This window comes from Schistocerca gregaria, chromosome 1 (assembly GCF_023897955.1).
Source record: "Schistocerca gregaria isolate iqSchGreg1 chromosome 1, iqSchGreg1.2, whole genome shotgun sequence".
NCBI lineage: Eukaryota > Metazoa > Arthropoda > Insecta > Orthoptera > Acrididae > Schistocerca > Schistocerca gregaria.
Genome location: NC_064920.1, coordinates 830,774,277 through 830,792,067, shown reverse-complemented (window position 1 = coordinate 830,792,067; position 17,791 = coordinate 830,774,277). Strand labels below are relative to the sequence as shown.

Sequence of the window (17,791 nt, the reverse complement as noted above, 5' to 3'; positions counted from 1 at the left end):
GACCCTTTTTGAATATTACATCGCTTTTTTCCTTGATTCGCAGAGCAGCATCACTAATCGATTGTTTATTACGAGCTTCATCGTTTATTTCAAGATTCATCATTTATTTCTTGCAGTAATTCATTTTTTATGGAGTCTCCTGTGATCGGCACATCTGAATTTTCTATGCTCATAACTATAGGCTTATATTCGTCTGGTAATCCTGCAAGCAGAATTCACCCGATCCATTGTTCTTTAACTTCAAAATTCAAGCCATTTAATTTTTGTGGTGTGGAAATTATCTTTGGCACACATTATTCTACTGACAAACAATTCTCCAGTCTGGTTGACAGTAACATTTTTAATAACCCTACCCTTCTGAAGGGACCAGAATCTTCGTAGATTCTCTTCCCATCAGCTTTTCAATCGTAGGCAATGAATTGGTATTTACTGGCACCTTGATTTTAGCGATTACATTGTTCCAAATTACCGCATGCTGCTGCTATTTTCCTGAGCCAATGATTTCTTAATTTTATAGAATATTACGCAGATTTATAATCCTGTTAGCAGAGTAATGTACGGGCAGTTTCTGATTGGAACAATTTATTAATACATTAAGGAAGCTACACGAATTACACACACAAAGCTCAATACACGGAATAAAATAAAACACAGCGTCCGTAGTAGCCCATAGCAACACAAAAGATCACACGCCAGGGAGGCATATTTTTTCAAATCCCTCACGTTTCTTGTCAATAGTAACAACACAGGTTGGTGGTGTTCACAAGCCAATTGATGATGAGGAAGCAAGGTGCATGTATGGTCACCTACTGATTTTTGTAATTTTGGCTTAGAGCATGTGATATCCATAACCATAATTTTTTAACCTTCCCCAGGACATGCAAATGTTGCACAGTGGTGGAATGATCACAGGTCATCACATTTGCCACTTTTCGAGTACGCTGATGTATATTATTGTGGACTAACATGTTTAAAAAATCTTCAACAAATCCTGTACGTCTTTCTGAATGTGGAATGTCACTGATGTGAAAACGATCCCCCTCAAAATTAGGAAGTCATGCTCAATGGCATTATCCCCATACATGGCGCAAATGTTTCTGACTGCCTCCAAAGCTGTCACCTCTCTATCGGACTCAAAGAGAAGAGTAAGTGAGAAATGTTCTGATTTCTCCACTTCAAACTTTTCTAATGTCCACAGCTTCACTTACTATCTCCAAATGACAAAAAGACAGTATGTGAACTCAAATAGCATCACTGTACTACAAATAAAAATGAGAATCTATCAATAAACCCATATCAACTGGAATACCAACATGCAAGACAGAAATGCTAAGAACTTATACACCAACCTAATATATTAAAAATAAGATACCAAATTTTTAATTTATATGACATAGTATACTAAGATACAAACACATGGAAACACATTACTAACATGAGTTTTCATATGCCATGATGCTGCTAATAATAATAATAATAATAATAATAATAATAATAATAATAATAATAATAACAGTAATAATAGTACACAATATTTGTATTTATGGACTTCAACAACAAGACGAATCAATAAACATATGATGCAAATTTAAGAAAAATAATGAATTCAGTTCTATGTACAGTAAACTAAAAATACTACAAATATCAATATAAAAATTGCATTTTATTAAAAATGAGGAAGCAAAATAATGGTGAATCAAATCCTGTGAAACTAAAAAATCAATTCAGACAACTAACACACTGATTAAAATACTACCCCAAATACAGTGATAAAACAATCAGCAGCTTTTGAGGACTATGTGGCATCCTGTCTATGATGTAATTTTTCAAATATAATCTTTTTTGAATGTAATCATGTTGGTAAAGGAAAAAAAGACAGTCTATATTCAATTGTTATTACTTGCCTTATTCTTGCCCCAGATGCAGTTTGCTTTGCATTTTGTCAAAGCATCATCAGTGGTCTGCAACAATTTTCATACTTTATTTTAAATGTTTCTTTCTAAAATTCTCATTAGAAGAAAACACAGTTCATGTTCGAAGCAATACTAGAAGTACATGCAATAGTCTATAAAGCCTCATTGTTTCAGTTGTGAATTGTTCTGGCTGCTTCCCAATGTGCTTGCATGCATGCAGCTTCATTAATGAATATTCCAATGTTCCATGGCAATAACATACAAATATAGTACTAAAAGGTATTTACAACTATTTTTTAAAAAAGTTTTTCTACACCATTAATACTTACAAGCCAAATAGATGCATTTTACTCGCTTCTATTCAACTCTACATCAACCAAGTTCTGAGTGTTGTTGACAAACCAGCCTATCAGAATTGTTGCTGCAATTTACATTCTTTGAAAGTAATGTGTCATTTGTTTGGTGCTGTGTTATGATAATTAGAGTTGGTTTGTGGGGGTTAAAGGGACCAGACTGCTACGGTCATCGGTCCCTTTTTCCAAATACTAAAAACACCCACAGAGAATAAAAACGATCAACAGACGATAAGACAGATGACACAGAACAAGAGAAACGTAAACAAAGACCAGACAAGACGAACTAAAATCACACAGAGTGTGACAGTGGTTGGTCGACCATACAAACAAAAAGGGAAAAGCCAACCACAGAGAAACACATGAAAAAAAAAAAATCAGACAAATCGTAGGCCATGGGCCAGAATCAACACAAAAACTCACACACTTACATTAAGCGATAAAATCCCCCTGCCCAAATAAAACGCAGAACTATGTCCGCTATGGAAGAGGAGTCAGATAAAAGCGCAGAGAGTGGATCAGGTAGCGCAAAAGTCTGCCTGAGCACAGTTAAAAGGGGGCACTCCAACAGAATATGGACCACCGTCAAAGACGCCCAACAACGACAAAGAGGGGGATCCTCACGACACAGTAAATAACTGTGCGTGTATCGGGTGTGGCCAATGCAAAGCCGACAAAGGATGACTGATTCCCTACGGTTGGCTCGCATGGATGACCGCCACACAGTAGTCGTCTCCTTGATACGGCAGAGTTTGTTTGGCATGGGCAGGTTGCACCAGTCAGTGTCCCATAAATCTAAAACTTTGCGGCGTAATAGTGCCCGCAAATCACTCGCCAGGAGGCCAATCTCCAGAGATGGTGCACTAGTGGCCTCTTTCGCCAGGCAGTCAACAGTTTCATTTCCGGGTATCCCAACATGGCCCAGGGTCCAAACAAAGACCACAGATCTGCCGCAACGGGCAAGAGTATGCAGGGACTCCTGGATAGCCATCACCAGATGAGAACGAGGGAAACACTGGTCGAGAGCTCGTAAACCGCTCAGGGAATCGCTACAGATAACGAAGGACTCACCTGAGCAGGAGCAGATGTACTCTAGGGCACGAAAGATGGCGGCCAGCTCAGCAGTGTAAACACTGCAGCCAGCCGGCAACGAACATTGCTCAGAATGGTCCCCTAGAGTTAGTGCATAACCGACACGACCAGCAACCATCTAACCGTCGGTATAGTCAACGCCAAAGCCCTGATACGTGGCCAGAACGGAATAAATGCGGCGTCGGAAGGCCACCGCAGGGACTGAGTCCTTCGGGCCCTGTCCCAAGTCGAGCCGAAGGCAAGGGCGAGGCACACACCATGCGGGTGCACACAGAGGGGCCCGGAAAGGAGGTGGTAGAGGGAAACACCCAAGCCCGTAGAGAAGCTGTTTGACGTGTACGGCGATCGGACAACCTGACTGGGGCCAACGTTCTGGCAGGCGCACGACTGACTGCGGGAACAAGACACGATAATTTGGATGCCCAGGCAAGCTAAAAACATGGGCAGCAAAGCAGCCAGTAATTGTTGGCGTCGTAACCGCAGTGGAGGGACACCTACCTCCACAAGTATGCTGTCCACAGGGCTGGTCCGGAAGGCACCAGTGGCAAGGCGTATCCCGCTGTGGAGGATTGGGTCCAGCAGCCGCAACGCAGATGGGGATGCTGAGCCATAAGCCAGACTCCCATAGTCCAGACAGGACTGGATTAACACCTGGTAAAGATGTAGGAGAGTAGATCGGTCGGCGCCCCACCTAGTGTGACTCAGGCATAGCAGAGCATTTAGATGCCGCCAACACGCCTGTTTAAGCTGCTGAATATGAGGCAGCCAAGTCAACTGGGCATCAAAAACCACCCCCAAAAAACTATGTGACTCTTCCACTGGAAGAAGCTCGCCGTCAAGATAAAGCCGCGGCTCCGGGTGAACAGTGCGTCGCCGGCAGAAATGCATAACGCAGGTCTTGGCTGCCGAAAACTGAAAACCATGCGCTACAGCCCAAGACTGCGCCTTGCGGATTGTGCCCTGTAGCTGACGTTCAGCAGCTGCAATGCCAACAGAGCTGTAGTTAAGGCAGAAGTCGTCAGCATACAGCGAAGCGGAGACAGAATTTCCCCACGGCCACAGCAAGCCCGTTAATGGCTATTAAAAACAGACAGTCACTTAGAACAGAACCCTGTGGCACACCGTTCTCCTGGACTTGGGAGGAACTATATGAGGCCGCGACATGCACACGGAAGGTACGATACGACAGAAAATTGCGGATATAGATCGGCAAAGGGCCCCGAAGGCCCCATCCATGAAGCGTAGAAAGGATGTGATGACGCCATGTCGTATCATACGTCTTCCGCATGGTGAAAAAGACAGCGACCAGATATTGACGGCGGGCAAAGGCAGTACGGATGGCCGACTCCAGGCTCACCAGATTGTCGGCGGCAGAGCGGCCTTTACGGAACCCACCCTGAGACGGAGCCAGAAGGCCCCGAGACTCCAGTACCCAATTCAAGCACCGGCTCACCATCCGTTCAAGCAACTTGCAGAGAACATTGGTGAGGCTAATGGGATGGTAGCTGTCCACCTCCAAAGGGTTCTTCCTCGGTTTGAGAATGGGGACAACAAGACTTTCCCGCCATTGCGACAGAAACTAACCCTCGACCTAAATGCGGTTGTAAAGGTCGAGGAGGCGTCACTGGCAGTCCACTGAAATGTGTTTCAGCATCTGAGAGTGGATGCTATCTGGGTCAGGAGCGATATCAGGACAAGCGGCGAGGGCACTGCGGAATTCCCACTCACTGAATGGAACATTGTACAATTCAGGATGGTGGGTGCGAAAAGAAAGACTCCGACGTTCTATCCGCTCTTTAATGGAGCGGAATCCCAAGGGGTAGTTGGCAGAAGCGGAATTCAGAGCAAAGTGCTCTGCCAAGCGGTTTGCAATGACGTTTGAGTCAGTACAATCTGCTCCATTCAGTGAGAGCGCAGGGACGATGACAGGGGTCCGATAGCCATAGAGGCGGCGAATCTTGGCCCAGACCTGCGATGGAGTGACATGGAGGCCAATGGTGGACACATACCACTCCCAGCACTCCTGCTTGCGTTGGCGGATAATGCGGCGGGCTCGCACACGCAGCCGTTTGAAGGCAATAAGGTGTTCGATTGAGGGATGTCGCTTGTAATGCTGGAGCGCCCGCCGGCTAGCTTTAATCACTTCAGCGATCTCAGGCGACCACCAAGGCACATTCCGCTGCTGAGGGGACCCAGAAGAACGGGGAATGGCAGATTCGGCAGCAGTAACGATGCCGGTGGTGACCGATTGAACCACTGCATCAATGTCATCGTTAGAGAGAGGCTCAATAGCGGCAGTGTAGGAGAACAAGTCCCAGTCAGCCTTATTCAGAGCCCATCTGCTAGGGCGCTCAGAAGACCGAAGCTGTGGTAGTGACAGAAAGATCGGAAAGTGATCACTACCACGAAGGTCGTCATGCACTCTCCATTGGACAGACGGTAAGAGGCTAGGGCTACAGATAGAAAGGTCAATGGCGGAGTATGTGCCATGCGCCACACTGAAGTGTGTGAAGGCACCATAATTTAAAATCGAGAGATCGAGCTGCACCAATAAATGCTCAAATATGGCGCCTCGACCTGTTGCCACCGACACACCCCACAGATGGTTATGGGCATTAAAGTCGCCTAGTAACAAGAAAGGTGGCAGCAATTGAGCTATCAGAGCAGCCAGGACATACTGCGCGACATCACCATCCGGTGGAAGGTAAAGACGGCAGACGGTAACAGCCTGTGGTGTCCACACCCGAACAGCGACAGCCTCTAAAGGTGTTTGGAGAGGTACAGACTCGCTGTGAAGAGAGTTCAGGACATATATGCAGACGCCACCAGACACCCTTTCATAAGCTGCTCGGTTCTTATAATAACCCCGGTAGCCACGGAGGGCGGGGGTTCACATTGCCAGGAACCAAATTTTTCTGCAGAGCAATGCAGAGGAAAGGGTGAAAGCTGATAAGTTGGCGGAGCTCAGCTAGATGGTGGAAGAAACCGCTGCAGATCCACTGGAGGATGGTGTTGTCCATGGCTGAGAAAAGCGTGACTGGGAAGGGAGATTACGCCGCTGGGTCACCTGCTGCCTCCGATTGAGCACCTGTGATAGTGCTTTCCATGGCGTCTGATGGACCGGCGAGATCGAGGTCCTCAGCGGATGCCAGAATCTCCACCGCATCCTCAGACGCTGGAAGGTTGCGGTGGGATGGTTGCCACCACGAGTTCCTTGGGCTAAGAGCTCTTCTTGGGTTTCTCACGCCGTTCCTTGGGTCGCACTGGCTGGGAGGCTTCACCGATTCAGTCTCCGGGACGGAGGAGGATCGTGAAGCCCTACGATCACCTGATTGTGGGCACTTATGCCTCTGTCGGTCGTCAGCCTTCTCGCTGGCGGAAACCTGGGAAGGGAAGGACCCAAGGGACCCCTTGCGAGAAGCCGAAGAAGTTGGACACTTCTCCAGCTTAGAAGTGGGGACGGACGTCCCCGATGGGTGGGATGGTGTTGCTCCTGAGGTAGGTGGCGCAGGAGCAACCCGGTGGGTAGAGCCCCCCACTGGCAAGGGGACAGGAGGAGTTGTACTACTCGTCGATCCGGCCACAATTGGAGAAACATACGGGGCTAGCACAGGTGTTGTAGCAGCAGCGTAGGAAGATGTCATTCTCACAGGATGGAGTCGGTCGTATTTCCTTTTGGCCTCGGTATAGGTTAGTCGGTCCAGAGTCTTGTATTCCATGATTTTACGCTATTTCTGGAAAATTCGGCAGTCTGGCGAGCAAGGTGAATGGTGCTCCCCGCAGTTGACACAGATGGGAGGCGGGGCACATGTAGTATTGGGATGTGATGGGCGTCCGCAATCTCGACGTGTGAGGCTGGAAGTGCAGCCAGAAGACATATGGCCGAACTTCCAGCACTTAAAGCACCGCATCGGGGGAGGGATATAGGGCTTAACGTCACATCGGTAGACCATCACCCTGACCTTTTCCGGTAATGTATCCCCTTCGAAGGCCAAGATGAAGGCACCGGTAGCAATCTGATTTTCCTTCGGACCCCGATGAACGCGCCGGACGAAATGCACACCTCGGCGCTCTAAATTGGCGCGCAGCTCTTCATCAGACTGCAAAAGAAGATCCCTATGGTAAATAACTCCCTGGACCATATTTAAACTCTTATGGGGTGTGATCGTAACGGCAACATCCCCCAACTTGACACAAGCGAGTAACTGTTGTGACTGGTCAGAGGATGTCGTTTGTATCAGGACTGACCCAGAGCGGATTTTTGACAAGCCCTCCACCACCCCAAGCTTGTCCTCTAAATGCTCGACGAAGAACTGAGGCTTTGTGGAGAGAAAAGACTCCCCATCAGCCCTCGTACAGACTAAGAAGCGGGGCGAATAACTGCTACTGCCATCCTGAGACTTACGTTCCTCCCACGGTGCGGCCAGAGAGGGGAACGTTTTCGGATCGTACTTCTGAGCGTTAAACTGAGCCCGAGAACGCTTGGAGTCTGCTGGCGGCTGGCCACCAGCGAGAGACAATGTAGCACACTTCATTGCGGGTCATCCGCCCTGATGCCACCTACTCCGACCAAGGGCCCGCCCCACGGGTGCCACCCAGCCACGGCAAGAGCCACCTGGCAGGATGGCCGTTGTCGGGAGTCCCGATACCCCAGGAGTATAGGCGCATCTACTCTTTGGCATACGTGGGGAGTTAAAGGCGCAGGCATCAGTAGAGCGATTCCTGTGTTGTCAGGGGACTACAACCAACTGGGTACATGGTGGCCCCACCACAACGGACTGGCTACCGTGCGGGATGTTAGGTAACATGTGGTCCATGGTCGCCGTCAGTGCAGAAAGAGGCACTGCACAGTGAAAGGTGTAATCTGCACGCAGAAACAGAGTCATGCCCAAGAGATGGAGAGCGGACAGGACTGCAGTTCAACGGTGTATAAGCTGGCGAAAGGTCTGATCGCAAGATGGACACAATGCACCAAGTAAGGCACCCTTCCCCAATCGGCTCGCTCTTCGGAAAATTTTGAGAGATGGAGGTCAAACCCAACAGGGGACCATCATACAAGGCCGAAAAGTTTGAGACTCCTTTTAGTCGCCTCTTAAGACAGGCAGGAATACCGCGGGCCTATTCTAACCCCCGAACCCGCAGGGGGAGATAATGAGAGACCAGAGCTTGTGAAATTTGTTCAGAAACAATGGTAGCCACAAAAGTACAGCATGTACGTTATCAGGTTATCTGGTGAAGGTTGTCACGGCAACATTTAGTAGCCTCCAGTCAACTGCACATCATGAAGTGCAGCAAAAATTTCCAAATGCAAACTATGTTCATAATATTGTTTCTAGGATGATCTTGCAGCCATTGACACTGTGAATTTGGAAGTGTGTATCTGGGACAGTGGGCAGTGGGGAATCCAGAGCTGTTTAAAGAGGAGAAAGAATCAACTGATAGTAAGAATAGTCTTCAAACAGCATGACGACGTTGAAAATTATTTTCTTACAAGAACTACCATAAGGGATGACAGAGTTCTACTTATTGTGAGCTAAAGTGAAAATGTAATCAACAGGACTGCAGAATGCAAATTCAAACGAATTCACACATACAACAGGAAAATAGCAAATGATGCATAAAAAAGTTTCTCAGATTTTACTGCCATAGTGATTTTGAGACTTATATGGGGCGAGTCAATATGGCATTCAATCCTTATTGAAACAATCAATTTTGAGGTTTTAAGAGTAAGCTTCTCCATAATACACAGCACTTCTCTTTTATAGTAAGTTATTTGAGTTTATTCAGAATCTCCATAGCATTTGCGATTATCAAACAAATTCATGGCAAAATGCACCAATTTTCTACAATTAATAATTAATTTTAAGTTTATACAGCAGCCTGAAAAAGTTTAAAACTCAGGCAAGCTGGAGTAGGGGCAAAATTTTGTTTTACAAGCTAACCCTTCTGTCAGCCACAATGTCAATGTTACGTGACACTCAAAACTTCACTGAACTATCACCATCCTTACATTTATTAAAATTTACCACCCTATTAAACCACCATCCAACATAATTTCTTACTTGATACGCAGTCAATAGGACATAGGGTGTGCGCAGTTACAAGATGTAACACTGATGTCACAGCAAAAGCTGCCACCGCTCAGCTGCCAGCCATAATGTATTGTGTTGTCATTGCATTTTTAAGTGAGTACAAAGTTGCTTAATGGATGCACCTGTCTGTTGGAAATCACGTGATCATACAATAATGAGTATATCTGCCTATTTGTGCAGCAAAATATATTACATTTATTTATGTTGAGGGTCAACTGCCAATCCCTGCACCAAGCATCGATCCTCCACAAGTCCTCCCATATTCTGCTGCAGTTTTCTAGCATTGAGACTTCTCTGTATATCACAGCATCATCCATAACTGATGATTAAGTGTAGAGTTATGCTACCATTATCAATACATTGGACAGGGAGCTCTTGTGTTAACCACTGAAAATATTGAAAAAAGTTCAAAATTAAATATCATGTTACGCCTAAGATCAATAAGATGAAACCAAAATTAATAAATGCTTATAAATGTGCAGATTCATTTTCAGTTGCAAACATCTGTGTCTGCTCAACACATATTGCTGATTTGGTTCATGAAAGGTGTTTCCTCTTCAAGCTGTTGACTCTTCTTTGAAATGCAAGTTAGAGGGTAGAGCAAAAAATTTGGGCACAAAAGCGAAGTTAACATACAGAAATAGGAGACATTTTATAGGTAAATGAAGCACCTGACAAAAAACATTAAGCACTCAGGTTGCAGCTGCACCCGTAAACACACCCAATCCACGAGCAGATATGCAACAAGTAGTTAGACTCTCAATTCTCTGCAACAGATTGAACAGCTACCACAGTGAGCTAGCATTGTCAGTAGGCCTGATAGGATATATAAGGGGCAGAAACAGTATCAGATGTTGAGAGATCACCGAAGGACAAGGAGATGCTGTGCACTCTTTTGAGCCAGTGTGGGTCTATATTTGCCTGTCTGGTAGAATCACACAATATCTAGATTTGTGGTGCATTTATATTTGAACGTAGCCCAATGTTACCCCTGAGGCAAAACCTGAATGTCTGCTACATTTAGGCACATTCATTGTTGCCTAACGTTAATCCCATACGATCTTCGAGACCAATGGATGTCATTCATGTAAATACTCCATAGTTGGACTGGTAAACGAATCATATGAAGGCTATTGCATTACCAGATGAATCTTTCATACAGTTCGCACCATGAGGAACTGGTAACAGATTGATAATCGTGGGGCCTCAGTCTAGTGGACATGCTGAGTATGTCCTGGTTGTGAGTCCCAGAAGCTAATCTAGTCCTCTTATGATGAAATGTACCTTGTATCTTTAGGTATGAAGACTGGGGAAATCCATATGCAATCATATTCAAGGCAAGACTTGAAGTGTCTGTATAACTATAGCAGGCAATTTCTATCTGCCCCCAATTTTCCATAGATGAGTGATCAGCACGGCTGAATGTCATGTGAGGGGCACAGGGTCGAATCCCGGCTGGGTTGGAGATTTTCTCTACTCGAGGACTGGGTGTTACCACCACCAATACTTCGCTATTTTTTCAGCAATGAGACACTTAAATATTTTTCAGCAGTCTCATCACTGTTACTGTAAATACTCTTACATGTGACAACCAAGTGAGTCACACAAAATTTAATGCTTCTTCAAATTCTTAAAAGCTAATTTATGTCCCTTCCATGCCAGTCAAGTATGTTACACATTCAGAATCTCAGACTATAACTGTGCATGTCAACTTTTACTGTGTGTTAGCTGCAACAGAAATAGTTTTCCCCAGTGGAAACTTAGGGACACATTTGCAGATGTTCAGCCCTTCCATCATGTGCAAGTGCTGTCAACTGCAGGCATCACTATGAAAACATGAGCAGCGCACAGCAGTTCATGACCACCAGAATACATGGTTCACCACAGTCCACCTGGTACTGTTATTGTCTTTTGCATGGTAATTATTGAATGACCATTTTATTTATTACAATAGAGTATTTCATACTTAATTATTTAGTCCATAACATGAAGCCAAGTGTGCAAAGTATACTATGAAAATGGGTACATATTTTTGTATGAACCCTGAATAAAAATAAAAATAAAGTGTTAAGGAACATGACCAGAAGGGGTGTTTGCATAAAATTTAAAAACGTTTTGTGCCAACCTCTTGAGTGTGTCAGTTGAAGTTTATAAGTTGTGGTCACAAGGTTTAGAGAAAGAGCAGAAGAATAAATACCACCCACTTACAAAGAAAACTTAACAGGACTTTTCACACTGGAGGAAACACTACTAAAAGCAACAATGAAAATGGTATCACTTTAAATATTTCAGTGAGGGCACCATTCTCTTCATATAAAATTATCTGAGAAGCTATTCAGCATCTATTATATCACTCACTTCCTAAAGGAAGGACAGAAGTAAAACAAGGAGATGTCCACAAAAAATCCGATTGCAGCGCTGAGGTACCATACCTCTAAGTGGTGTCACACTCACTCTATAGATAACACACACTTACATATTTACTGAGGAAGAAAGATCCCTGTCTAGCCACCTCCCATAGGATTTCTATGGATTAGGAATACAGTTGCTGTAGCACCCCATAGTGAAATCAATCAAAGAAGGGGAAAAAAACTGTTTTTGTATAGGCTAGGCAAGTTTTAACTTCCATAGAAAGAATAGGCAACAATGTTCACATGCCTTACAAAGTGAGTCAGGCCACAGCAGATGTGAAAGATCCAGTAATTGAATGCAGAAGGAAGAATATTGAGAATAGTTGACTGAGTATGGGTGACAGCTGTGTCCATGAAGCTTGGCCAGTTACTACTACACCTCCACCTTGCTACACAAATCTTTGATAATAGACAACAACATTACCCTTAAAAACACTAAAGCTTTTCCTAATTTTTACTTAGAAGCAATAAATTTCAATAGGATCACAAGATAGGTTAAATGAGTTGGAAGAGGAATTAAGTAAGATCAAATGAGATGTGACAAAGGTGATCTAAAAGCATTAAAAGCAGAACATATTTTATTACAGAGAAACAGAGTAGAAAGAAATTTCGTATCTATAGCTTATTGCAGAAAAATAAATTATGAAGAATACATAGCAGACCCTGTTGAGACTTCAGGCACAACAGCAAGACTTGTTCTAAATATATGTAATATGGGCTGACAACCAGGAATGATGGTCTGGGGGGGGGGATCATTTCTTTTCATAGCAGGACCACTTTGGTTCTCATCAGCAGCACTCTTGGTATATTTACAATATTCTACATGCTGTTTTGTTGCTCTTCATTGCAAGCCAGCCAGGGCTTACACTTCAGCAAGTTAGTGCCAGCTCACACATGGCATGGGTTTCTACTGCATCTTTTTGCTTGCTAATGGGCAGGGGCTTCCAAACCAACTCAAGATTTTGACAATCTAACATGTCAATTGGAGATAACTTGGCACAACATCTCTCATGAGAACATCCAACGATGATCAATCAATGCCAAATCGAATAACGACTTATATTAGGGCAGAGGTGGACCAAAGTCTTATCTGACTTGCTCAATTTGTGAAGCTCTCTCTCTTGAATAAATTGTCCAATATTTCTAAAACATTAATCATTTTCTTGTCTCTTCATGTAGAACACTACCCATTTGCATCCCATTTGGATAATTCCTTCATGGTGCATTTTTTCCCCGTGGAAATTATTCAACATGTTCACATTCTGGTAAAGGTGTAGGAGGTACACAGAAAGAGTTACAGAAACTGAAATGACAGGAAATCCCACTACAAGATGTTTTATATGGACAGGGGGAGTGGCAGTCTAACATAAACCTGGGTGAAAACCAAAAGAAAAGTTCTTCAGATAGATACATGGAATACAATATTGGAAGTGACTGTGGTTATATGACAGTAGAATTTTTGGGACCAAAATGATCTATAAAAACACACAATACAGGAATTTTACTAGATGTGCCTGCCTGAATCACTTTTAGCACTTCAAGTTATCACAGATAACTTTTTTTTTTTTGGGACATGGCAATCCATAAATCTATAAAAAGTGGTCCCAGCACTGGTTGCATGACCATCTCAGAAAAAAAATGACGTTAGTTGTGTGAATTCCCTCACATTTGGTTAACTCAAAAATATTTATACGATTTTTTTTATTGGTTATCATTTAGAAACAGCAGCTACTTTTGCTTCAGCCACAAACATTCTTTCACATTTACAATCATCTGCTGTTTTTAAATTATTCAGTAATGGGTTGCCCCAGTTCAGATAAGAAGCATTTAGTTCAGTCCACATAGACTATAAATTAAAACCAAGCTCACGTAGCTGGAAGTATACCATAATATATTTCTAATGTCTCAAAATTACTGGTCGCAAATTAAAGTAACTCAACTTTTGAATAGTATTTCTCCAAAGAAGGAATTGCTCAGCAGTAATATTTTCTGTGCTATTACATTACACAGTATAGTTACTTTTTATAAAGTACCAATGGTGAGAAGCTTACACTTAAAAAGATATACTTTTTTAAATAACAGAGTTTTTGCATTTTTTCATTATCTGGTCTGCAATTTCTTTGTTTAGAGCACCAGATAAAAGTCTGAAAATTACACATTTAATAAACCTTTATGTTATCAAACTTTAGTATAAATTTCAACTCTGAGATTCAATGAGAAGTTATGAAAAGAAATTACCGGTACGAGTCGAAAATATGTTTCTTAATATCTGCAATATCTGGGCTAATGAATACAGTGTATCAGTTACATAATTTAAATATACCTATGATAATTTTCTTAAAAAATAAACCAACTACTTACATTGTCTTCTACATCTACATCTACTCCGCAAGCCACCCAACGGTGTGTGGCGAAGGGCACTTTACGTGCCACTGTCATCACCTTCCTTTTCTGTTCCAGTCGCGTATGGTTCGCGGGAAGAACGACTGTCTGAAAGCCTCCGTGCGCGCTCGAATCTCTAATTTCACAATCATGATCTCCTCGGGAGGTATAAGTAGGGGGAAGCAATATATTCGATACCTCATCCAGATACGCACCCTCTCGAAACCTGGCAAGCAAGCCACACTGCGATGCAGAGCGCCTCTCTTGCAGAGTGTGCAACTTGAGTTTGCTAAACATATCTGTAACACTATCATGGTGACTAAATAACCCTGTGACGAAACCGCCGCTCTTCTTTGGATCTTCTCTATCTCCTCTGTCAACCCGATCTGGTACGGATCCCACACTGATGAGCAATACTCAAGTATAGGTCGAACGAGTGTTTTGTAAGGCACCTCCTTTGTTGATGGACTACATTTTCTAAGGAGTCTCCCAATGAATCTCAAACTGGTACCCGCCTTACCAACAATTAATTTTATATGATCGTTCCACTTCAAATCGTTCCGCACGCATACTCCCAGATATTTTACAGAAGAAACTGCTACCCGTGTTTGTTCTGCTATCATATAATCATACAATAAAGGATCCTTCTTTCTATGTATTCGCTTTACAGAATTCAAACATTTATTTAGGTGTCAAGATCCAGTTCTCACAGGTCCCCTGCAGACTAGCTTTCAAGCTTTCGTGACAGCTTGCTTCATTGTACATGTGACACTATCTCACACATTCTTCCCATGACATGATGCAAAAAAAAAGTGCCATTCTGCATCTTGTTCTTATTTTATTTGTTTTTACCACATTGTTTATTGAACAACAGAGGAATATCTTCACTCAGTTTTGCCCAGTTACAGCTGTATATTCCATGGGAGAAAACTTCAATACATTGTAACAAGCATCCAGACTTGGTACTTTTCCACATTTTTAAAGGAGTTCCTTGGTCCTGGTGGGTGGTAAATTGTAACATGCATATGTTTGTTTTGACAATCAATTATCAACTTGGCAATCCACCACTGTTCACCACAAACACAAACGACTATGTCCTCTTTTTTTTTGAATTGTCAGTGGTACAAGTTTTCCACATTGTGGAAGTTCACTGTTAGGGTATGTTGATGTGAACTCACACTTGGACGAGTTGTGTGACTGATGTATAAAACAATGCAAAGATCGGATGCCTTTAATCTTCTAACAAGTGTTCAACATCTTCTCCAAGGAACTGGCATAAAGTTCATGTATTTCCTTATATTTTCCCTATTCTTTACAGAATTCAAACATTTATTTAGGTGACCAGTTGTCACAGGTCCGCTGCAGACTAGATTTCAAGCTTTCGTGACAGCTTGCTTCATTGTACATGTGACACTACCTCACAAATTCTTCCCACGACATGATGCAAAAAAAGTGCCCTACTGCATCAAGTCCACGATCTTCTTTGTGAAAGGAAGTTGTGTGTGTATTTGCAGCACCACCAGGGAAGTAATAAGTTTTTTTTATGGAAGGAGGATGTGCTGTTTTGCATAGTTTGTCAACTGCAGTTGACAAGCAAGCGCTCCTGTAGCATTGTGTTCAAGGTAGTCACTTATGACACAGTAATTGAGGCACTTAATCTTGATCTTTATAACAGAACAAATGGATCAGCTGTGGTCCATTTGTTTACCCAGTGCTGCTCTTAAACTTCATCTCTGAAGTCTTAAGAACTAAGCATTCATCAACTGAAAAGGCTTGCTTTACTCTTTCAGAAATTTACCCTGAGTTTTGGTAATAAAATGATACATTTTCAGGTTTTCAAGGTTAGCTACCAACACTTCATGAAACTCTTCTTGTGGTTTTGCAATTGTCACAATGTCCATTCTATCTTGTGTCACCCATTGTTTGTATTCTATATTGTCAGGCAGCAAATCGTCTTCTTCCAATTCTTCCAACATGTCAAGTAAACCTTGTTTGGACAATCCAGACATTTTTCCATGATGATCATACAATTGTAACTATCAATATTGCAAACCACGACTTCCAAAAGGTCTTTATAGTCAACTACAAGATTAGCCTCATCTATCATCAACTTTACATTATGGTGATAGAAACAAATGCAAACAATACAGGTGTCAGATGTCCCCGCAACAATACACCATTACAGTCTCAACTTGCAAAAATTTTAACCTCCCAATTTTGTTGTCAGGGTTTTCTTTCTTGAATTCAGTGAATAGTTCATTTAAATTACACAATATTAACCTCTTTTATGTACGAATCTTAGTACAATTTTCTTTCACAGAAAATTGTTTTTGCCAGGAATCAGACATCGGTTATTGTCATCTTCATAAAACATAAAAACCTTTTTGGACATCTTTTCATTTATGAAATTAGATGCATATTTCTTTTGTAATGCAGGTAAAATTCCCAGCTCTTTTACTAATTGCAGTGTTAATTTAGTCAAACATTCTGACATTAAATTCATCACTGACTTTTGCTCGACTCCAACAATTTGGTAACAAATCTTAACTTTATCCTCTTTCTTTGAAATACAACCTTTAATTTTTAGCTTTTCCATCAAACCATCATATTTGGTCATAGAATTTTTAGAACTTCCATTTGTTTTAGTGAAACTTTGCTTTTGATAGCAGTTGCCACTTTCTCAATTTTTGCATTCAATGCAAAAAGTATTTTCTGTGCTGAGTCTTCTAATTTTAGTTGCAGGCCATATACTAGGATTTCACAAGCTAAGTCCACTTTTTTAGAGTCTCTGATGAGTCGAAAAATTCTTCATCTAAATATCACCAACCCTTTCTTTGATGAAAACAAAGATCTTAGAATAACATGTTGGACACAATGACTTTCCTAGTATTACATTGATAAAAGGGATTTTATTTTTAGAACACTGATCAAACATTATTTCTCTCACACCTTTTGTAATAGGCTTCTTATGTTTCTGAAAAGGGTCCAAGCAAGACTGATCAAATATGTGCTGAAATTAAAGTATTTAATTTCATGGTATCTGCAAGCTGAGATGACCTCTGAGACAACTCTTAAATAAACCAACACATTCCTCTTCAGAGTACTCTTCAATTAAAGTGAAGTCAGGAAACACTCCCTTCACTCTTATGGCAAGCTTCATTAATACAAACACCAGGACATCGAGACTCCATTATTGAACAGCACACTTCAAGAGCACATTGTTAACTGAGTGCGAGTGAACAGATGATGGTGGAAGGGGGAGACAACACACAGAGGATTGTTTCAACACCTACTCATACTTTAATTTCATGTGTTTTTTCATGCATTTAAATTATGTAATTGATATACTCTATTCAATTAGTCTAGATGTTGCAGATATTAAAAAATATGTTTGTGTGTTTTTTTGTAACTTGCCACTGAATCTCAAAGATGAAATTTATTCTGAAGTCTGAAAATTACACACTTAATATACTGTTATGATATCTGATTTTTTTGGTTCCCTAACAAAGATATTGCTGGGCAAAGAATGAAAAATTTAAAAAATCAAT

General features: G+C 42.2%; 1 protein-coding gene across 2 annotated transcripts in view; it reads right to left on the bottom strand.

Annotated features, from left to right (window-relative positions):
- LOC126272007 (F-box only protein 21-like) overlaps positions 1-17,791 on the bottom strand; it is a 98,769-nt gene that overhangs the window by 24,161 nt on the left and 56,817 nt on the right. The window contains exon 9 of one of the 2 annotated variants that reach the window (XM_049974498.1): positions 1,905-1,961. The exons of the other annotated variant lie outside the window; for it this stretch is intronic. Coding sequence (XP_049830455.1) covers positions 1,905-1,961 — 57 coding nt within the window. The remainder of the gene's footprint in view (positions 1-1,904; positions 1,962-17,791) is intronic. 2 annotated transcript variants of the gene reach the window in all.